This window comes from Cariama cristata, unplaced genomic scaffold (assembly GCF_000690535.1).
Source record: "Cariama cristata isolate BGI_N322 unplaced genomic scaffold, ASM69053v1 scaffold27636, whole genome shotgun sequence".
NCBI lineage: Eukaryota > Metazoa > Chordata > Aves > Cariamiformes > Cariamidae > Cariama > Cariama cristata.
In genome coordinates, this window is record NW_009622116.1 from 24738 (window position 1) to 48110 (window position 23373).

The 23373-nt window shown below is 35.3% G+C and overlaps 1 protein-coding gene across 1 annotated transcript in view; it reads right to left on the bottom strand.

Annotated features, from left to right (window-relative positions):
• The window catches only part of MYOF (myoferlin), a 71415-nt gene that overhangs the window by 20061 nt on the left and 27981 nt on the right, over window positions 1–23373 (bottom strand). The window contains exons 12-31 of the mRNA XM_009702230.1: window positions 23258–23373; window positions 21861–21964; window positions 20899–20967; window positions 20736–20779; window positions 20225–20307; window positions 18105–18143; window positions 15942–16066; window positions 15345–15461; window positions 14812–14989; window positions 13847–13971; window positions 13232–13338; window positions 10828–11020; window positions 9640–9795; window positions 8477–8608; window positions 6932–7095; window positions 5138–5252; window positions 4926–5031; window positions 2749–2891; window positions 2280–2453; window positions 1048–1159 (exon numbers count right to left, since the gene is read on the bottom strand). The exon at window positions 23258–23373 is cut by the window's right edge and continues 35 nt beyond it. Coding sequence (XP_009700532.1) covers window positions 1048–1159; window positions 2280–2453; window positions 2749–2891; window positions 4926–5031; window positions 5138–5252; window positions 6932–7095; window positions 8477–8608; window positions 9640–9795; window positions 10828–11020; window positions 13232–13338; window positions 13847–13971; window positions 14812–14989; window positions 15345–15461; window positions 15942–16066; window positions 18105–18143; window positions 20225–20307; window positions 20736–20779; window positions 20899–20967; window positions 21861–21964; window positions 23258–23373 — 2402 coding nt within the window. The remainder of the gene's footprint in view (window positions 1–1047; window positions 1160–2279; window positions 2454–2748; window positions 2892–4925; window positions 5032–5137; window positions 5253–6931; window positions 7096–8476; window positions 8609–9639; window positions 9796–10827; window positions 11021–13231; window positions 13339–13846; window positions 13972–14811; window positions 14990–15344; window positions 15462–15941; window positions 16067–18104; window positions 18144–20224; window positions 20308–20735; window positions 20780–20898; window positions 20968–21860; window positions 21965–23257) is intronic.

Sequence of the window (23373 nt, forward strand, 5' to 3'; positions counted from 1 at the left end):
TGCTTAATTTAAATATTCACTGCAGCACTTGCAGCAACCTGGGAGTTTCACATTTTTAGCTATTAGTTCTAGAAAATTATTCCAATTGCAACTCTGACTAAAAGATTAAAAAAAAAAAATAAAATCACTGCAGACAAGTGGAATAGCTTAAAAAGAAGATGTGAGAGCGGCCCAAACCTGGGACAGTATGTGGCTAAGTTACTACAGCTTTTCTTTAAAAGATGTCAGCTGTAAACCTTTCAGCTCTTGGAAAAATCTGAGCCACTCATAGCTTCAATGAGCTGAAACCTCTGAACTCTGGCAGGAAAAGGTGACATTTTCCTCCTGTTCTGGTCATTATTTAAAAGAAATGGTAATAATATTCCTCAGCTTCTGAAAGACAAGATTTATGATTTAGGCACTTATTCCCAGCAGGGAGATCAAGCTCTGTAAGAGTCTAAATAAAGACAGGTCAGAGATCCTAAAAAAGGATTTTGAGTCTTAAGAGTGGGTGGGATTGGCCTCTATTCCTATTAACTGACGCTGCTGGCTCCCCTCTCAGTGTTCCTGCTTTTGTGAATCCCATTACAGTAATTCCAAGGCATTTAAAGCCAATCCAGGTTGGCAAAGTTACAGTTTTGTTCACTTTGCTAACTCGACTGCATGGTCTTACTGCTTCCTCTGGGTCAGGCATTTGTCTGACCCTGCATTGAGCTGGTTTGGTGAGCTAAAACAGCAAAAAGGTAACTGCACATACATCATCTCTGCTGACTTAGCTCCCTGCATTGTTATGGAAGGACTCTAATGCTAAAAATGCATCATTTAAGAAAGCCTAAAATCCAGATGCTGCAATAGAGGTTTTAAAAATGTGTGTATGACAGTGGACTGAAATACCAAAATGACTAACTAATTTTTCTTTTAGTAGTCTAAATATGTAAAAGCGTATATAAATGTTATTATAACATAAGGTATATAAACCTAGATGTAAAACACAAAGAATTACAATTCTGTTTGAGACCAAGGAGAAACAGACATGGTTTATAAGAAAGGAATTGTTAAAGAACCTACTGTCAAAGTAGCAGGAAACAAGTGGTGTATTGGCACCAAACACCTTTGTAGCGGACTCCTTGGTTTTGTCTGAACTCTTCCCTTCTCCGTCATCAACACTAGTGTCTGCTCCCTGAAGTTAAATATAGAAAAAAAGCTACTGTGTATTTACAAATATAGAAGGAATCTGATAAAAGTGGACTGTATGTGGGAATATACAGGTTTCAATCTCTCCTCCAGGACAAGGAGAAATTTACTTTCCTGAGTAAATGTACTTTAAAAGATGTTTACTCATGTCCGAAGGTCATTTCTTGTTGCCGTTGAAGCTATGCAGAAATCAGATCCAGTCATTTCATCTTACTTTCCAGGATGTCTTATTTCTGGAGATAACACTAGCTACCTATCAGCTCTGACTGAAGGAGAGGCTGCAGATCTTCTGCATTGCGCTGTTACAGAGAACTGCTCTAAGGCTTTATCCTAGCAATAGCCCAGGAGGTATAATCAGAAGAGAAACAAACAGGAATTTTGAAACTCTGTGGAACCAAATTAAGTGGAGAAAGAAAACGCTATCAATGAATATTGGTATTTGGTGCAAAAAAGAGAAACAAACCAAGAAAAAAGCGCAAACTTTTGTTAATGCTATACAGTCACTCAGAATCATTATTTTAGAAGAACAAAGTAGCCTTCTCACATTATTTGCTCCAATTTGTAGTTTGGTAAATAGAGCTTATCTGTGAAGCTGTGTTAACCTGAAAACTTGAGGAATAATTACATTCTGATGATCTGTTTGGGACATATGATATTCTGGCTTCTCCAACAGTTTGCTATCCTTTCTTGTGTTTTGTTGTTTATACATGCAAATATTAATGAGGGGCAGCTATTTCAGTGCCTGTTGTTTCTTGTGCTGATGTTAATACATCTAAATTATGTGCATGAAAAGCTTGAGCTATCTTTTCAGTTTACTTACAGAAGACTTGTCTACTAATTTAGCCTTTTGCTCTAAATCTCACGTAATGTAATAATAAAAATAATTTGAAAAATAAAGTAATAAGCGTGTTACACAAGAGCCTCTACTCCAACTTTAATGGTCCCTTTCAGACTTTAAACAATTTAAACAATATAAATTGTATTAGTTCCTCAGTTATATATCAGTCTAACAATTCAGGGACTAAAACGGCTGATATACTTAATTGTTTATTTATTGTAAATTAACAGATTGAACTTTTAAAGTATTTTTTGATACGCTCCCTTACCAAAGCACCTTCAAGTTTAAAGATAGCTGCTGCACCATGTGTCTCTGAGGGAGCCATTTTTCGTCTCCATCGTCTTCGACGGAAAGTATCAGAACTGCGTTGTTTCCAGTGAAATTTCCAGCCAATCAAGGAAGCATATTCCCATCCTTCTTGATCTTCATATGATGACATTCCCTGGAAGACATAAATCCTTGTTATCCAGAGTATTGTATAAATGTAATGAAAAACATCAGCACTTGCTTTGGCAGGCATAATAATCCCCTCATAAACCAAAGCTGGAAGCATCAATTTACAAAAAGATAAAAGAAAAGGAATATAATGAAAACATGCAAGGTTGTTCTAGATTTTTTTGTTTGGTATTAAGTTTTTTCTTTAATCGGGAAATTTCATGTGGATTTTTTTTTTAAGAAACAAAACTCACAAACTGTTACAATGTGCAAGTCTCCGACTGCATGTCTCTTCTGCTTACCCTTCCTGCTGTTACTGCTTGAGCTGGATCCCTCTTACGTTTCCGCACCAGTCTTCGTCGTCGATGTGTATGGTACATCTTCTCTGCAGCAACCCATGACTTTGGTTTAGTGTCTGGAGGAACAGTTATTCCATATTCCCATCCTAAACCAGAATTGATTAGTTGGTATATTTCCAGAAACACAAGCAAGATACAAAGAAGAAAAGCATGGGAAATAGAGTTATTGTACCTACAAAGAATGAAGCTTTAGTCACACAAGACTATTTGATAGGCAAACCTTAAATTCGCAATAGCTAGGGAGCAACTGATGACATTTTATGATGAAGCTATGTTATAATTTAAATTACAATAAAAATCTCAACATTAAAACATATACAATACATTTTAAGTTCTTTTCTTTGCATTCTTGTTATTTCAAATGTTAGGTGCATTGATACCACATTTTCATACTTCACCACAGGGAAAATTCATCCTTAATTTTAAATGAGTGGAATGTCCTGTGTACTCTTGCAACTCCAGCAGCTTGGCTTTTAAAGGAAAGTCAGCTATTTGAACTCTGATCATAAAACTTTAAGAACTGGTAAACCTGTTACTGTATTTTGGCTTTACGTATTATAATTCAGTTGTCCAGTATCGAGGACTCAGACTCTTATTTAGATTTATCTCTTATTAAAAAGTTACTGCAGACTCCTACCAGAGGTTCCAGTTAAGACAGGTATCAGTACCCTTTAAGATAAATAAAATATTTTCTTTCTACTCAAATTGCTATTTATTTCAGTTATATTTAAAAGCAGTAACTATTTGAGAGTTTTCAGCTGTTTTAGAGCAAATTAAAATTCATGATAGTTTTGCAAACTTCTGTGCTTTCTGGAATTTTCTATGACCTTCTCTGTTGCTTTTATTACTCATTTTGGTTTTGAACCGTCAAATCAATGTCCTTAAATACTTTGCTATGAGAGATTGACTGCTTTTTCCTATTGCTGTAGAATCCAAATTATGGTTTTATGAGGTTGTTTATATCACAACTTTCTAAGCTGGTAACAGTTTTAATTTAGTTTAAGTAACATGCATATAAAAGTCAAAGCTACTCCAGGAAAAACAGTGGCTCTATGTGCTTAGGATTTTCTAAGCTGATCAGGTTAGTAGTACATCTAATCTAAAAAACTCAGTCTAGCAGCATCCGATTCTTCACAGAAAGACTTTGAAGTCTTTCTCATTTCAGAATTACCTAATAATCAGTTGCATACTGTTAAGATTTCATCCTGGTCAGTCTTGCACGGCTCCCTTCCCACACAAATTCAGTGGTTATTCTGCTCTCAACAATATAGAAATCCTTCATACACTTGGGTGGTGTGTGTCCAACACAAACAGGTTCCTGACTTCCTTTGGTCCCCAGACCACCCGATTCACCTCTTGGCATTGCTTGGTGATTTGTCCCCTGGCTAAAGGCTCCCAGTTAAATTACCAGATCGATCCAAACCTGGCTTTGCCACATATTCTTGGTGCAATTACAGAGGCTTCATGTCGCAATTTAAGCTTCTGACTTCTCTAAAAAAAGCCAAGTCACTGCTACTAATCCACATCTTACAAGCCCGATCCTAACCATTGGACTGCATTAACACTGGACTTGGGGAAAAATGCTTTGGAAGCTTGTTTCAAACAAGGATGGGTTCTATTTCCAAGCATGCTGTTTATACATACAGTTTTCCCAACTGGAATCTCTCAGGTTAGTAGACTGTTGTTTGCTTTAGCTTGCTTTTTTTTTTTAATTTGTCAAAGGTTTTGGCTCAAGATTATCATCTGCTGCTGCAGGTAAGAACAATGATCAGCTGCTTAGATTATGTGATTCTCTCTCTAGTAGGCATTTATAAATGCATTTATTGCATATATTCTTCAAAATACTGGTCCCTTTTGATCCAAGAAAGGCTCAATGAGACCAATGAGTTTGATGGAACAGTGATTAAAATGGAAATAGAAACAGATGCAGACAGTGAACACTTTCTCAATGTCATTTTATCTGATTCCTGAAGCAACTGCTACCCAAAAATTTCCTTGACACTTTTCCATAGGGAACCACTGTCATGTCAAGACATTGCCACAGTCCTGACATGCATCCTCCTTCAGTATAGACTATGACAGATTGTCCTAATAATCAGCAGAGAAAGAGTCAATCTTACCATGCTCATCCACTGCTCGATTTAAATCGGATTTCCAAGCGTCATCTTCCCACATCCATCCAAGAGGACACGTGAACTCACGTGGCGGTGGAGCTTTTTCTCCATTCTTTTATGTAGGGAATGTGCATTAATAGATGAAATACACTGTGCAGCAAATCCTAGGATTCCTCCTCTTAAACCTTCACTTATCTCGTGAAAAATGTAAGTCTCACCACATCTGTGTAACTGTCTTCAGCTGCTTTCCACTCCCCTCCAGGATAGCGACTCTCATTTTCATATACTTCGTCAGTAAACTCAGTATGACCAGCATCAGCTTCAGTCAACAAACTGCAAGTCCAAAGCAAGTAATACTAAACCAAATGTATTTTGATTAGCTACAGAGAATATACAGAAACAATGTGCAGAATGTGCACTTGTGCTGGAATTCTGGATTGTCCATCTTTGTGAAGTTCTGTTTATTAATATGAGTACAACAGAGCACTCATCTAGATGTTCTAGTGTTTTAACTGATGTGTTATTCAGGATCTGCTTTCAACACTTCCTCTTGGAAAAAGAAAAAACATGTATTTAAGTGTAGGAAAACCCAGACTGCACAGGACAGTTATATGCATCTCTAATTTTTATGTATCTAGCTATGCACTAAAATTTGGCAGTGTAGTTAATTTTGTTCTCTTTTATGCTGTTGACAAGGCAAGCAATCAGTTCGCTAATATTTTTCTAACTTGCAAGTAAAAGAAATAAGAGAACATTAAATCAGACAAAATAGCCTTGATTTCCAGTTGTGATTAACTGATTCGGAAGGCGCTAAAGTCTGTTCTAAAATGCCATCTGCTGGTCAAATAAAGCCATGCAGATTATTTTCCAGTAAAAGCAGAGGCAAGGCATAAACATGCTTATGCATTTGAACAGTAGGGTTTTTTCCATTATCTGAGAAAATACTCCATGTCTGCTATTGCTTTTCTTCATGTCAGATTATTCATTGAACTAAAAACTATTCACTGAATATGAAAATAAATCAATCCATTCATATCAATAAACTGATACGATTTTAAAATGGATCAAATGATAGCACATGTTTTTGCTGCATAGTTTTTCTATAGCAACAGTCCTGTATTTTTTTTTTACCATCAGAACACAAGAATTTAAAATGGGCTGAACCTTTTCTTTTAAGAAAAAAAGAAAATAATCTCTTTCTCATGCTGGCTTTGGTTTATGAAACCAGTAATTTACCCAGTCTGGTTTAAAGGATGGCAACACAAATAGCAGAACTGGCAGAACTCAGGAGTTGAAAACTTTTGACGGAACAAGACTGAACCTGCTGGAGCTGGGGGAGGCTTGACACCTCATGGATTCAGTCCTTAGGCTCTCGAAACAATCCCTGCCTTGAGTCAGTTTGAGAAATAACCTGTGACAGTTGTTTTAACGAGGGCAATGGAACTTCTCAATATTTAGTGAAATAAACACCAAAAAACCATCCACTGTATGTGAATGACCATGCAAATGCTGTAATGGTGTTGCTACAACATGAACTGCAGCTTTATACGGGATGTCAGGGTTAAGTTTCTATCTAAGGACGATCTAGCTATCTAAGGGTCTTGTCTGAAAACCATCACAGCAGGATCTGAGAACCTCAAATACACACAAGTGAGCCTCACAGTAGCTTTCTAGAAAAGCAAAACTATTATTATCCCCTTTTTAAAGATGAGGCAGTGAGACACAGAGAATATAAGCAATATGAACATCATCACATGGGGACTTCTAAACCATAAGCCGGTTCCTAGAAAATGGATGCATTCTTTCTGTTGTGTGTTTTATTTCACTTTTTAAAAAAGGTAATGTTATTTTTAGTGTTATTAAGTAGCTTTGACTATTGGCTGGCTTTTGCTGTCCTAGAAAGTACAGCTTAAAATCTCCTTCTCAGCCAAGAAAACAGAGAGGAGGTTTTACTCTACACTCTGAGATTAAACTCCTTTATTCCTGCCTGCATAAAATGAAAAAAATCTGACCTTCTTTCAGGATCAATCATCCATTCTCCTTCCCACTCCCAGCCCTTTGGGGGTAGAAAGTACTCTCTTTTCAGTTTGATTTTTCCTGTGACATCAGAAAACTTGTGGCGACCAACAAGTCCTGAGGTACCCCACTTGCCAAAAAGAAGAGCCTGATTTTCATACTGTTTGAGAGGAAAGAAAAAGTCAGTACTTTAGGCATAATAAAAACCTTTTAGGAGAGAAAAAAAAATTATGTAACTGTTATAATTGAAACATTCTACTATACTTTTCCTTTCTCTGAAATGAAGTACTCCCTTTGCATATTACTCTGCAATGTCATAGTTAATTTCTTTCTTTCAATTTTCGTCTATGCTGCCTGGTAAACAATGATTCCCCTGCTAAACTAAACTATCTTCTCAATTTAATGCCTCTCTACAACTACAGTCAAACTTCCTCCAAATTAAAGCTTTGTAAAATAAAATTCTGTTACATTATTCAAACAAGTTTCTTCTGTTCACTAAACACATGATCCTTTCATTCTTTTCCATCTCAAATCTTCTCCTATTTATAATCTCTTCTTTCATAACATGTGAAACTGAGTTATAGTCTTATCATGTAAGCTACTAGGGGCATGATTCTGATGTCAGCCCAGTTTATATAGCATATTTCCCTTTATGCTAATGGCATTATCCGTAGTTTATGATGGTCTTGAGTTTTCTGCTCCTATTCCTGTAAAATTGTTGGATTGCTCTATGAAGAGCAAAAAATGAGATATTCAATAGTGTCTTAAACTCTATACTTAAATAATGGCTTTGAACATCCGTTGACTATTTTAAGTGACTTACTACAGCACTACTAAATATTTAAGCATAGGTGCAATGGTGACACAAGCTTCTGTAAAAATGTCTTATTTCATTAGCTATTATTCTGATATTGGATTATATGCACCATTAGGTGATGGGGCATATATAATACACCTGCTGCTTACCATTATTATTCAAAATTTCTATTATATGCTGTGGGACTATTTTAAGCATTTTTATTCCAAATTTGTTACCTCTTACCATTGAAATATTCTCATATTATAGCCTTTTGTCAGCAAAATCTACTGGTTTTCACCAGTTTTTCCTGTAACAGTAAATTTTCTACTGCTCCAAAACAACCGTTACTAAGCAAACCCACTTGTATCCAAGTATCATTTGTAGAAGTGAAGAAGCAATTAAAGTAAAAGGGTTATTCACATGTCAAAACATAATGGTCTAGATTTCAATCTTAATTACACTGATAGAAATCTAAAATAAATGTCTTTTTGAAATCACTGGAGTTAACCAGATTTTTAGCCTGATTAACCAGTTCAGAATCTGGTCTGCTGAAGTTCATCTGGTGGGCACAATGGACTTGATCGTTACTTGCCTTGAATGGGGTCTGCTTGTTTCAGTATAATAAATACTACTCTCCTTTTCTGCCCAGCATGCAAAAAAAACAATTCAAGAGAGCTCCAATTTCATTGAAATGCTAACACTCACGTCCAAGTTTAAAGTAAGAAAGCTATAATGGACATACCATTTCTGCAAAAACACTGAATGTTCCCTCTGCAAAGCTATTAAACTTCTTTTCAACTGCACTGAGCCCAAGCCAAATGTTAATTCGCAACTCCACAGGCATTTTGACATCTTTCGTCTTGTCCTGTGGGTACTGGCACATGAACAAAAAAAGTTATTCTTTGTTATGTTATGCAGGTATTATAGCTTTCAGTAAAATATACACAATAACAGAGAGATACGAGTAATAATACATGATTTATTTCTCTCTTCCTGTACTTCATTTCCTCAAAAGCCAGTAATAAATAGTTCAGGGAGGAGACAGTCTTTAAATGGTACCTGCCTAGGGCATGTGAAAACCAAACACAGTAACAGTAGTATCATCCCTGTTCCTGTATATTCTCTCCCAAGTTTCATCCAGCAATGAGTTTTTAGTTATGACAATAACTTAAAACTTCAATGTTGATGTTAGTGTTTCTCATCAGGAGACTCTGGAAATGCAGAGGTTAGTCAGAATGGTTCATTAAATGTAGAAGCAATGCATCATAACATGCATGATAAGGGGGCTTGCATAAAAACATGAAGATAGAGGCTTGTCTGCATTGAAGCATTGATAAATATAACTACTAGTACATTGACAAACTCTATAAATACTATTGTTCTACAGTCAGATTGCCTTTTTTCTGGATAAGTTTATTCCAATTAAAGTCAACATAAACTTAAATGGAGAAAGGCATTCCTATTCAAGAGTAAGACTCAATGCAGAGACATACTAGGGAACTTCTGAGTGTAGACACACTCTATTTGCAGAAAACCATCCAAAACTTCCAATAGGTTTTTGGAACTTCTTTGACTTACACTAATTATTCCCTCTGGAAGTCTCCATTCACATCCAGCCCCAGAACACCAACCCCAGTAACACTTCAGAAGTCCTATCACATTTTTGAGCTCTTTCAGAAAGGCCTCAGAGTTAGAGGCTGATGCTGAGTCTAACTGGCCTATGATTAACTTTATATTACAATTTCTGTGATATTTTGAAGAAGCTATATGAAGCTAGCTTTTAATCTGTCCTGAGTTTTGACACATCATTGTTCATAGTTTGTTTGAATGTTTCATGCGCATGTCAGAAGGCATCACAGTTTAGGGAGTTAATTATTTCTTTAAAGGCGGGGGGGGGGTAAGTACCTTTAAGAAGATTGTTTGGGTCTTTCCACAATATTTGCCAGATGATTCAGGGCTTGTTGTGGAATACAGCACTTGGTGTGCAGGAACACGAGCATAAGCCAGTCTTTTCTCCCCTCGGATCATCCATATGATTACATCAGGCATACTGTTTTGTGGCTGTGGATTATTTGTGGGGAAAAGAAAGTTAAGAATGGTAATTAATAGAATGTTAAACTAACCTAATGCTTAGACAACTGAAACATAATTTAGGATTTATGTCAAAGGATTTATCACTTAGAACCAATAATTATCATGAGTTTATGATAAATAGAGGAAATTGTTTTACTTTGCAAGTATAGTTCTGAAACAATCATTAAAAATACCATTGAGATTGTTGGAAAGCAAATAAGTTTTAGGAAAAAAACCAGTTCCTGTATCTTTTGCAAATTTTTCTAGAGACGTTTTGTATCTCAATTCCTGTATGGTGACTATAGTGACTGATCCCAAATGCTAATACTTTGGATGGACCTGCTACATATTTAAGTGCTTGCAATGCTTCCACGTTAAGGGTAGATCATCATAAGACTTCTAGCAGAAGTCAGAAACGGCTTACTATCTTTCCGCAGCTTTGTGCGCACCTTTGTATGCTAGCTCCAAGTCTGCCAAATTAACTGCTCTTTTTTTTTTAAATCAGTAACTTTTCAAAGCAAAAGTAATAAAGAAAAAAATTCACAATTTCTACAATGTTGTGAAAACCAATTACAAGACAACCAACATGAAAAAAATGTACAGAAAATTTAAAAAACACAGAAACAAACATATTTAACTCCATTAGAAGCTGATTACTATGGCTAACAAGCTGCAGAAGTACAACATATATCCTGCAGTCCCTGAAGCAGCAAGGTGACTTGCAATTCTGGAAGAAAGGAAAGGGCAAAATACTGTCACTTTAAACAGAAAAGAGGCTATTCTACAAATCACAGAGTGATTATTTCCCAACACACATTCTCAGTGAAGATAGCTAACACCCTAGAACATTATATTTAAGTAAATCCTAATTACAGAGGGGAACATGTTTACTTTCACAGCATCTAAAGTTACTGTTCTAAGGAGAGTGGATATTGCTTGATCAGCAGTGAGCATTACACCAGTTTGTGATAGACAGCTATTACTAAACTAACTGAGTCCCTGGTATTGTGTAGGACTAACCTCTTCACTCAGTTGCAGTAATTTATCCAACCAGTCCTCAATTTCTGTCAGAGTGGCTTTCAGATCAGTAGCTTCATTTCTCATCCTTGCTGCTGCTTCTCCAATCTGTTTGAGAGACTTGAGGCGCAGTTTTTCTATCTGAGTGTCAAGGACTGTAATATTAGATTTGCCTTCTATGAGGGGAAGTGGTTTACTAAAACGAGAACATTTATTATGGTTAATAATCTAAGTGGATTTTATTTAGCCATACACCAAATGTGGACATGCATACAGTGGCAACAGATTGAGTGCTATTATTTCCTGTGATTGAAAACAACAAGAATAGTGCTTTAGCATCTATTTCTGCAGAGATTTCCACCTAACAAAGTGTTAAAGTAAGCAAGGGAAATGCTGTGCTTACATAACAAGCACCAATGTAGAATACCTAGAGGTGTATGCTTTAATGCAACTGCCGCTAACCAAACCAAGCAAAATCCATTTCCCTATATATTCAAGTTAGAAAATTATTGTCTCAGAATGTACATCTCAAAGATGAAATCAGTGCCTTCAGACCAAGATTAGGTTCCTTTCCTTCACTGGAAACTGTAAATTGTCAGAGACTCAATATAGAAATACAGCTTGTGTCTATGACTCGAGTTATCTAACCCTCTGGCATGAAAACATCAAACTCTAAAAGAAATCCATGACCTAGAACTTCTGAGTCACCAGAGGGCAGAGTAACTATTTAATGGAACGAAGAAATCCTATAGCATCCCAGTAGAGCCCAGGAAAAACGTGCTTTTTTGAGTTGGTGGAGGTTGGAGGAAAAGGCAGCTTTTCAAAGACCAATTATTATATCCCTTTAACAGAGTTCATTAAGAGGTCTTTAATATAATAGTTTTAAAAAAATAATTTCCAAAGACACTGCCAAGTTTGAAAAGACTGACTCTTCTCTGACCTATTTCTAATGACAAGTCAGGCACTTCTAAGGGCTTTGATTCTGCAAAACCTTGATACTGACTATTGTGCCTTCCACTACTAATCTGAATGCAAGTGCTGCCTGCCCTGGGTGCAAGTACTTACACATGAATCAAATGTACCAGATCAGAACTTCCAGAAAGTCATCTCATTTTAGGTTTAAATAGTGCACTGAAAACTCTCTCAAACTCCTAACTCATTTAAACTTTAGCATGGCAAGGGAAATTGTTCTATTTATTCAACACAGGGAATTGTGTCTTTGATACAGGTTTCGTAAGTTTGCTGAAAAAAAAACATAAAAAGCATTGTATCCTATGAACAACAGGAAGCTCGTTCGGTTGATACATCTAGGTGCTATTCCTCCATAACTGTTGAGTGATAAGATATTTTATGGAATAATGGACTGAATTAATAACAGTGCAGATGTGTGTCAAGAGGATGGGTTGGCATAACTGATACAAAACCTGAAGTCCCTACACTCACTAGATGGCTCCATGTGACAATAGTTTGTCCTTCACATTTTGCTTTCCTAAAGTATGTCAGTTCTTTCTGCTTTCTTCCGGATCACAGCAGGTATTCTATGAAGTTAGTAGTTTATATTTTGACATAAGCTTTCTATCATATAATTCTTTGCTAGTATATATACTGATCACCACTGTTTGCTTTTTTCCTCTGTTCACTTTTGTATTAGCTCTACAGCTTGATGAATTTGTAATTTCCTGTTCTCTGTTATTTCCTCTAATGGATAATAAATGTTCTCTCATTTTCCCTCTTTTTCCTGTGCTCTTTCATCACCCACTTGTTTAATGTTTTTCAAGCGTCTCTCCCCACCTCAATGTCTCCTTCTATTAACGTCTCTTGTACTATTCCTTCCTCTCTATTTAGAATTTCTTCTCCTTCAAAACCCTAAGTGCTGACTCCTATTGCCTTCTCCAAACACTCTGATCACATACATACAGACATGTTGACTAAAGGCTTATTCAAAAATATTATCTTTATGGCCCTTAAGCTCTAAATAGCTTTTACATTTTTTATTCTGGGCTTACGGGTAAATCACAGAATTTCCTCCCTCTTCAGTTTCAGAAATAACATTGAAACATAGGTAAACAAACAAACATGAGGAATTCTAAAGGAAGTAAAATGGTAGAAAGGCAGCAGAGATCTACAATTTTACATTTTCAGAACAGTCCTCCCTTAGATTTTTTCCAAGGGATGCTGTTTTATTACTGTCAGTGACTAAGATAAAGGAGAATTACAAAACTAGATGGATGACTTCATTGGCAATATCCATGCTATTTTACTACTTTCAGAGACTTTTGGAATTCAGTTCATAGAGGCAATCAGTTTTATAGTCCTTAGAATTTGTTTTCTGACTTAGTAAAGGTAATAGCAAAGATTCTGAGCAGGCCTAGAATGATAACGTAAGAGATAAGAAAGGTACTTTTACCTTATATCTTCTGTAAGTTCATCAATCAGCTTCAACCACATCTCAGCTAATCGGTTTTCAGAAATTTTAGCCTGCATTCCTGATTTTAAGGTGGCTAAGTTGGATTGCTGAGGAATTTAAAAGAAAAGGATTTGAACTTACAAACTTCCATTGTGGTTAATGGTCAACGTGAGTTTCAAGTCTTTAATCTTATTTATTTGTATGTATAAAGCCCAAATCAAAAAAGACTCTGTTGTTCAAACTTGATTGATATTTAACAGGACTACTCCTATGTTCTTTCTCACTGTATTTAACAATACGTGATATTGCATCTAGCTTCAAAGCAAATTGCAGCTTCACAGACTTAATATGCCCCTAACCAACAGCGAGGACTCTTCCTTCCTGTGGGAATTCCCTGCAGATTCAAGCAGGAAGTTGGGCCTTGCCAGAATACAGACCTATGATTAACATGGTCATTTGTTACACTGAGCTATGTATAATTTTGAATAGGAAAAAAGGAGGGAAAAGTGCCAGAAAACTGTTCCATAATTTGCTCAAAATGTCACTTTTTGATTACACCTCTAAAAGAAAAAATTTAAAAGCATATCAGCAAAAGAAAGATCTTAAGTGTCTTACCAGTCTTTCAGCCATGTTTAGGATTACATTCACAGGGTCTAATCTATGACTTATGTCCTCCCAAAAGGAAGTCAGTGTTACAACTGGCTTTGTGTTTGCCCATGGCAAGTAGTAATAATAATTACCTGTTATGAAACATTTGTATGTTAGAGTTAGAATTCACGGCAGGAATACATATTGTACACTGCACAAGTTGCCATATTTATTTCATTTATGTACTACAATTCATTAAGAATGTACACAAGCTAGTCCAACCTTAACAAAGAATTTATATTTTTCAGCCACTGTAGTGTCTGTTGGATGGTAAACTTTTACTTCAAATTGTTTCAAAATCCAATGGATTTTTTTCAATAAATTATCTGTTAACATGTTTATTATTGTTCCCCCTAACTTATGGATGCAGATAGCACATTAATATGAGTGTACCTCTGAAATAAAATACTCAAATAATTATTTTCCAGAGTAAACCTGATTACTTCATTTAATACCCAGAAAAAAAAAGAACTCCTACTGTTTGCAGTTAATAAAAAAAGTTACAGCCAAAATGTATTTTCCTGTGATCTAGCTAGGGTGTTTTCTTCTAGGCTGCCAGACACCTGGTTTAAAACCAAGTTTTTGGTTTATTCTAAATCAGAATGTTCAAAGGGTATTTTCCCTATTTAATCCCTAGTTTTTAGATACTTATAAAATAATGTGATTTTTTTCTTGCCAATTTTCCTGTGCACATCTAGTACACGGTCAAAAGATTTCACTGGGTTCTGTGAAAATTTCTTTAATAACTTCACTAGGTTTTGCAGCATGTATTCCATAAATGTAATTTCATCTCAAAAGTTGTGAAGAGCCAAATGCTATTTTCTGCTACATTTTCAGTAAGTTTTTAGTACAGTTAGTGCTGTCATTCCAAAGCTATAAAATAGCACCTCGAAAAGAGAATTATTTTATCCCCATACCAGCAGCATCCTTACCATCAAAAACAGCACGACTGTACTGAGTTGTTGATGCCAAAGGTTTACAGGTGGTATCAAACTTGTTGCCATAGTTACCAATGCTAACTTCAAACTGGATAGGCTCACCAGTGTCTTGCAGCATGGTCGCAGAATGAAACACAGCAGCCAAGCAGAACTTTCGTCTGCGCTGGTATTTCTACAAGAAGAACCTTTTTAGTTGTATTTCAATATTTGTAAAACAGGATCCACAATTATAGAAAACAGCAGCAATTTCTTAATGGAAATAATAATCTTTTTCTGCTTTCTGAGAAACAATCCAAAAGATATGTGTGCATAATAAATTACTGTATTTGAGATTATAAAAATGTTTCAAATTAACATTTCATGCTACGAAGGTATGACATTTTTGTAGGCACACCATCAATAACCACCTCTCTTAATTCTGAGATTCAACTCAATTATTTCAATTTTAGTAAGTTAGATCATTCTCCAAAAATAACCAGTCAAGGCACATTTCCATTACCAATACTGACAATAAAACAAGGATTTACCTCAATAACCAGTAAGTCATCATTAGGAATCATCTCTAACTTTTTATTAACAGGTTTGCTTTCAAGTATTGTAGATAGTTCAACCAGAATTCTTCCTCTATATGCAACTCCTTCTCCCTGTAACATAATCACACATTTAATCCAATTTTATATTTTTCTCCTAAAGTAGCATACTCTTTCTTTAGCTGTACATGATTCTGACTTCACTGAAGTGTTCTCAAAACTTCTGCAGTGGCATGGATGTACATATTTGAACAAATGAAAGAAAGCAGTTGGCTTTAATTAATGCTAGAATTGAAAAATACGTATCTGTGAAAACAAGGAAATAAGAAATACAAATACATGCAGAGATGCAGGTAGTGAAAATCATCGAAAACACTGCTGCTCCTTCAAAAACACCTTTAAAATGAAAACAGGTAAGAATGGAAAATACTCTCATACTTCCTTATTAATCATAAATATAAAATATTATTCAAAAAGAAACACCAAAGGGAGTGTAATGTGAAACAAAAGAACCCCATTAAAACAAATTCTTTCATTGATTAAAAACAATTGGGTTTAATTCTTCTATTAAAAACAATGAATAAAGAAACTGACCTTTCCAAAGTTTAATTCATCATATGGGTCTGGGAATCCAGTGTATTCTCTTGGACTTCCATAAAAGTTTAGGTAACAAGGCCCAAATGTTGGTAAAAAGCCAACTTCAGTTTCTCCAGTGTTTGCTAACAGAAAACATTACCATTATATTGTTGTTAATTGTCATTCAGAACCAGAAAAACAATTAACATTACTGTCAAACCCAGCAGAACAAACGTTAGGTATTAGTTAGGTATTAGTTATTAGTAAGTAAGAACACTTTATTCTCTGGGTATACTGTATGACTTTAAAGTAATTATACCAGTGACTGTACTTGTTGCTAACCTCATTGTTCATTGTACAATACTTACTAGATACTACTTCATGCAGTAAAAGCCCCACAGAATAAACGTAACTTCTGCCCCACTCCAAATACCAGGTTTTCATTTATGTGAAAGAGTAATACACTCTTATGTTAACAGAAAACATATTTTCTAGAAATAAATGAAATAAATGAAACTTCTAGAAATAAATTGCAAACAACATTTGCAATCATGTAAATACATAGGCCATTGTTCTAGCTAAACAGCTACAAAAAAGATACACACTGTAGCTACTACCCTACTGTTTAGCATAGTTAATCCTACTGTTCTAATTTTTAGCATAATTTTCCAGTGGTTACACTTCAGGGTAAAACATAGACTACTGCAACCTCTAATCTTAACTGCTACGGTGGATTGTTTCTCACAAACTCCCTTTTCAGTAACCTAAAATTCATACAAGACTGAAAGTCTGCAAACTCAGTTAATTGCAATGATGATAAACTCTAATTTGTATACTACTCTTGTTCCATGACTAACAAATTAAAATTTTCCAATGTCTTAATCTAGCTAAAAAAAAATTAATAAGGATTTAGATTTTTTTTTTCAGTTTTAATAGCTAAGCTAGGAAACTGCACACCAAAGCTATTGTTTATTTTCAGATACTTAAGATACCTAAGAACTTGAAAAGGTATTTCCATTGCTAATGCTTACTGTCACAACTTTGTATTTTTGAACAGTATTCTGGTTTTTAGCAGAAAAATATATATAGGCAAGCCTCAGTTGTATTACTGCTGTTATCTTTTGGGTTTGCTTTCATGCCTTGCAAATTTATTAGATGACTGAGATTCTAAAAAGCTCTTTGTAGAGCCAATTAAGATCTATACTTAAAGGAGTTAATTGTTCTTTCAGTAACAATCAAACACATGCCAAGGCTATTGACTGATAAATTTGATGAGTAGTGCGAGGAGAATTAGAACAAGGTAAGCAACATACATGCAGAAAAATACTGCACAGTTTTGACCGAACAGGAAAGATTCTATATTCTTTTCCTTCTTGTATCCTAGCTTTTGTCTTTAACAAATGATCCTGGTATAAAAAGAATGAGAATCAGGTTCTAAACCTTGCAACAGATATCAGAGTGATCTGCAGCACAAAGAAGGATGCATTTATCACAGGAAAGGATGGCTGAGATAAGAAAGTGAAAATAAAGGGTTATGCCATGTATAACTTTGCCACTGTGACTACTGAGTGACACAAAGGGATAATAAAAATGAATGTGATGTCTTGATGTAATTTCCTGTCAACACAGTCACATAAAATCTGCAAAATATAAAATAAAGATTTGCAGTTCTGTATTTTGCATTTGGATACTTTCACATCATTACATCTAAATCACAAACAGATCAAAATTTGAATGAAAATTAATTCAGACTCTTGTTGGAATACTGTCCAATTTTTTAAAAATTCTAACACTGAACTGCGCACATCAGATCTCAATATGACTACATTTAAGGTATTTACTTCTGCAGAGCTCTGCAGCTGCAAATATAGTTGTGATCTCATAGCTAAGTTAAAAATTGCAAGCCATTGTTAGACTAAGCACTTTATAATTGAAGCAACTGCATGCTCAACTCTAAAACACAGCTTGAAGCACCAGCCAAACAGGAATATTTTCAAACTGGTTCCAGTGCCAAAACTGTTTTATACAGTTAGTTATGTTTGATACTCCTTAATCATAATGGTGAAGTCTTTTATACAAGTAATTATCAAAAAATATTTTTTAAGATGATGGGTTTTCTTAGGCAATACTTCTCAGTTTGGGCAATGGAAAGCAAAATCAGTGACAGACGAAGATATAAACCTTCATATGATGAAGCCCCTGTTCCTGAAGATGAAAATTCTATATTATGAAAAGAGAAGAAGTTACATAACAAGTGACAATAGCATTTTAAAAACACACATCACAAAGCAATCTGCTTTTAAAATAAAGTTGAAGGCCTGAGAAAAAACAAAGTTCATGTGGGCTAGAATTTTGCTTCCTGATTAAAATATGAAGGTATTACTCTTCCTGTACAAATTCCACCCCCTCCCCCAAAAGCATGTAGCTGACAAAATATATTGTTTTAATGCTTCTGGTTTAGTTTTGTATAGTTTTCTTCCCCAGAAAATAAAATTTTATTTTTAAAATTATTTAAAAATCTTAAGGGAAGATAAACTGTGATTTTACATGGAAATGGCTATTCTAATGTCAGTAACTCAGTAGAGAGAGAATCCAAATAAGATTTTCTCAGTTACCAAGTGCCTGGGCTTGAAGTATAAATGAGCTGTGATTCAGCAGTAGTTCAAGTTACACACTTATATGGGTACTACAAGTGATCTCTCCAGAGCTGAATTTTCCCCAACAGCGCAGCCCTTGTGTCTTTGATTTCCCATTGCTTTTTTCTGTAACCCCTTCTTTTGCCTCTGGTCGTGTGTGGGATATATGAAAAGAATGTTTGCACAAAGTCTCACTTCAACAGGTGTGCTTTTAAGAAGACTGAGTTATAAGCTTGAAGTTATGTGACTGAAAATACAGTTCCATCTGATAAGATAAATACTTGGCTCAAGTCACTACAGGATTGGAGCCACTAATTTTGTTTTTAAACTCCTGACATAGCTACCAACTTAAGGACAAACTGGTCTGTCTCAAACAAGTACATATCATATAGATTTCATAAACACAACAGAAAAAACAGTAATTTAGATTCTTATTGTGGCAATAGTGGAAACAGGTTTGGGACAGCATCCTTCAACCTAGTGTAGATAGATAAATAAACGTTAAGCCTGTTTAGCCATTAGCTTTACAATTCTGTATGGACAGCTAATATGTCATACTATGTTCATTAAAAAGACAAAATGTTTTTAATTAATACAGAATCCTTGTCATGGAGCTGGCTCAATTGTATGAAAGATCTCGCTATAAAAAGAAGAGGACATTATAGATATAGATCACAAAGAAATAATCAATAATCACAATATTATGTTAGAACATAAATGTAACACCTTTTTTTTAATATTTCCCAAATATTGAGACAAAAATGTTTCTTATAATATTGTAAAGAAGAGTTTTATTACAAAGATATTGTCCATTGGGGACAACATGTTAGGAACTTCATATCCCTCCCAGCTAAATTTGTCTTCTTGCAGTTAATCAGTTTTGGTTTTTCATTTTTATGAAGTTACATATTCAGTCACCTATACTGATTGCAGCACGTAAGTTAATTGTCTGCGATTATAGCATTGCAATTAAAATTATCATTTGTTGAAGCTACTAAAATGAGGGTTACTAAGTAGTAATTTGGAGCACTCATGCAATGAGATGCAGTGCCTGTTTCTAGTAAGCTACTGATCAGAGCATAGACCAATCCCAGCATCTGAAAGCAGCTTAGCAGTAGACAGGAAATGAGCAGGTGGTTCTAGATAGTTCCTGTAGGCTAACTACTCAGGAACATTCCCTGGCTTTTAGGTTCTCTTCCCAGAGAAAGAACAGGCTTACAAGGTGGCAAAAGAAGTTTTGTCTACCAGTGCCCAATGAAGTAGTGATTCTGAAGCAGTGATTCTGTATTGTTTTTAAATTAAATGTCTTATTAAGTATCTTAATAAATTTGCATATCTTACTCATGATAGATTGTCATATAGTTTTCTGAATTTGGGAAGGTACTCACAAATTTAATTAATTCATTAATTTTAAATATATAACAGAACACTGAATTTTAAATTAGTTACTGCAATTTCCATGATGATGTAGTTTAGCATTAAAATTTTAATACACTATTTGAAAAGTCCCACAGTATGTTTTCTAGGAGCAACTCCAGAAACAGATAATCCTGTTGCCATAGAATTGAGGAACTATAGGAAAATATACTTTATCAGAACACTGATCTTTGATATTTCTCACAACACGAGAGAAGATAGTAAGTTACATACTGCTCAATCAATTACCTTCAACTTCTCCTCCAGAAGAAGCAATTTTTGAGAGACTTAAATATGTTGTTCCTACTACATCATTTTTTGTAAGACGATCCCTACAAAAAGAAAAAAAGAAATATTTTATTTAAATATTATGCTGGTCATCCTACACAGAAGCAAGCTACCAGTGACTAAATGCACTCCAAGACAGTGTACACACATTTCGTATCACCAGGAATGCTTCAATATTATTAACACATGGTAATGGCTAGTTACAAAAATGGCCTGTATCATGAAGAAGTCAGGTGACTTTTACACTGTCACCTAAATAGCGATAGTGCTCAGTGCTCACTGCACAAAATTAACAATACTCCTATGCTACACTAATCAGGTCTCTTGTAAAGAAACCATAAAGGAAGATACTTAAACGCTTGCTTAAATACTCTCATAGACTGTAAAAATACCCAACATCTATAGAACCAGACTTTTCTTCAATTAATATAATCTACATTATCTATTACTTTGATTAAAAGTCATAACTCACCAGTCAACAACTGCAAGTTTTATTTTCTCACACATGGAGGGAAACTGAAAAAAAAGCAATTAAAATAAAATAACCCATTACTTATTTCACCTCTGTAATGCTAATGCCCTGAGTTCCAAAAGGATCGCTGTTTTCTACAGAAGCAAGAAAAAAAAAAACTGACCTTGATTTGAAGATAAATAATTTGATTCCACTCTGGATTAGCATTTTTCTCAATTATATTTGTGCAAACCTGCAAAAAATGAAGTCAACTATACAGTACATCAAAGATAAAACAGACAAAAAAGTATATACTAGCTATGATTTAGGATAAATCATATTCCTTTTGGTAAGATGAGGGGTAATAGTTAATGACGAATCCTGAGTGATTTATGCTGCAATGAGCCATTAGTTTTAAATTGGTAAATACTGCTAAACTGACCTGTATATGCGATATCAATGAGCATTGGAGGGAAAAGAAAATTTTGAAACAGTGTTTAAACCTGAGACTGGAGTTACCCCACAGGAAAAAAGCTTGTTATTTCCACTAGCTACAATTTAATGTGCTTTCACACTAGTGCTGATTCTTTTATCATAGCAGAGAAACAGAAGAAGGAATGACTTGATTCCAGCTTGCTTTATGCAGATTTTAGGCTAGTCACATCTATTGAAGAGCCTCTACATCACTGGGCGTGGCAACCTGACTATGCAACATAATAAAGGACTAACATTTTTCTTCTTAAAAAAAAAAAGATTGGCTAGCAATGAATATAGGTTGTGCAATTGTGCTTCAGTTCAAATTTGGTATTCTAAGGAACACATTAGTAATGAAATGTACAAATGCTGTTAACCTGTCCAGAAAGATCTGCACCATCAGTTACAAAAAGCAATCAGGAACAACCAGTAGGCAAGCAATCTGGCATGCATCAGTTCCTAGCATTTAGTCATACATTCCTTTTATTAGTCATCGGCTTTACACCCATCCTACTGTTCCTTGTAGTTTGTCCTCATTTTACAAAATCAACTTTAGGGCAAATGCTTTTTTATTTTCATAATTTCAGTAAACTTAAAAATTTATATTGGCATACGAAATCTATTCTCAGGACTACGATTAGAATGCAAAGATTCAGATATTTACTAAATTACCTTTTTCCCAGCAAAAGAAACTTCTACAAATGGATCTACCAGGTTTTTCTTGTCTGCTTCTCCTCCAAATATTTCCTTGACTGTCTGTGCAAAAGCATCATCCACTGGAGAGGTACCAAAGAAGAAATTAAAGTTTATGCTTTTTTATTATTATTTTATTTATTTGTTCAGCCTAAATAATAAAATGCCCATAGCAATCCCACTGAAATAAGCCAGCTTACAGATCTAGGTAGGGTAAAGTCTAATCTGATAAACAAAATTCTGAACAGTGTTGCTGGTAAAAATGGAGAATTTAGGCTTGGGAGCAATTTCAAGAGTATAAATTTTTGAAACATCATAAGGAGTGCTGATGTGCTCCTGAATTTAGAGGCACAGTTGTATCTGAAAAACACTATGCATGTACCTGTAGACATTGTCATTTGTTGTCATAGATATAGGTGAGAAATTAGGCTAAGAAGGGATAAAAAGCCACCTATATTCTATCAGAAACCACATATGGCAAATAATGAGAGCAATAGCCTTTTCCTCAGCAATATAGGTTGACACAAATAAAAATCTCACTAAACAAATGAGGGTCAAACTGCTTACAGGCTCCCCTGCCCTCCAAGGCTGTTTATTGAAGCTTATGGTGCTCAACTTACGGCCCAGAAACTGCACGCAGCTTTCTGGGATACAGCCAGTTTCTAGTTACTTATTTCCTGTGGCCACCCAGGAGCAAGCTGCTGGTAATACAGACTGCCTTGGCCATCACAGCAGCAGCCAACTGATTTCAGCAGTCCTGTGGCCTTTCCTCCATTGCAAAATAGCTGCAGCTATGAGCACCTACAAAGAAGAATTAATGGACTGCCAGGAAGAGGAAGGTGCAGGGGGCCATCAGCAATACTACTTATCTACTAGGATCTAAATGGCCTCAGAAAAGAGAGCTTCAGGGAACCAGCTGTCTTGATAACCTCTCAAAAGTGGGCAGGGATTGGGATCTAACAGGAGGTTGACACATGCACTGGATACTTCAGCTAGACATACACAGAACATCCAGCTTATCTGCAGATCAGCTGTACTTGAATGTTAGTTACTTGCATGTAACTTCTGCAATTGGAGAAGGGCTAATAAAGATGACCCTTTCCCACTGCCATAAGCTGTGTGGCCCACTCAGCAACAGATGAACATTACTAATCTAAAGAGTAACACATTATCTATTACAAGAATTAAGTAGACTTACTGAGCATTACCAAAGGACTTGAAATGGACTACTTGAGCCATCACAGAATTATTGGCTCAAGTAACAATGTAAAACACTCGACATGTTTTATGTTAAAGGAATGTTTCTGAACAGCTAACACAAATATTTCTAATGGTAATCAAATACAACGATGGACAAGTAATAAGAAACCACGTACTTTGGGGAATGTCCTCAGCTCTGTAGATTTTGAGAAGGAAAGTGACCCATCGAAGTGCAATTCCAGCAGGTAATAACAGATTGCTCTCCACGTCATCGCTTTCATTATCTCTTTCC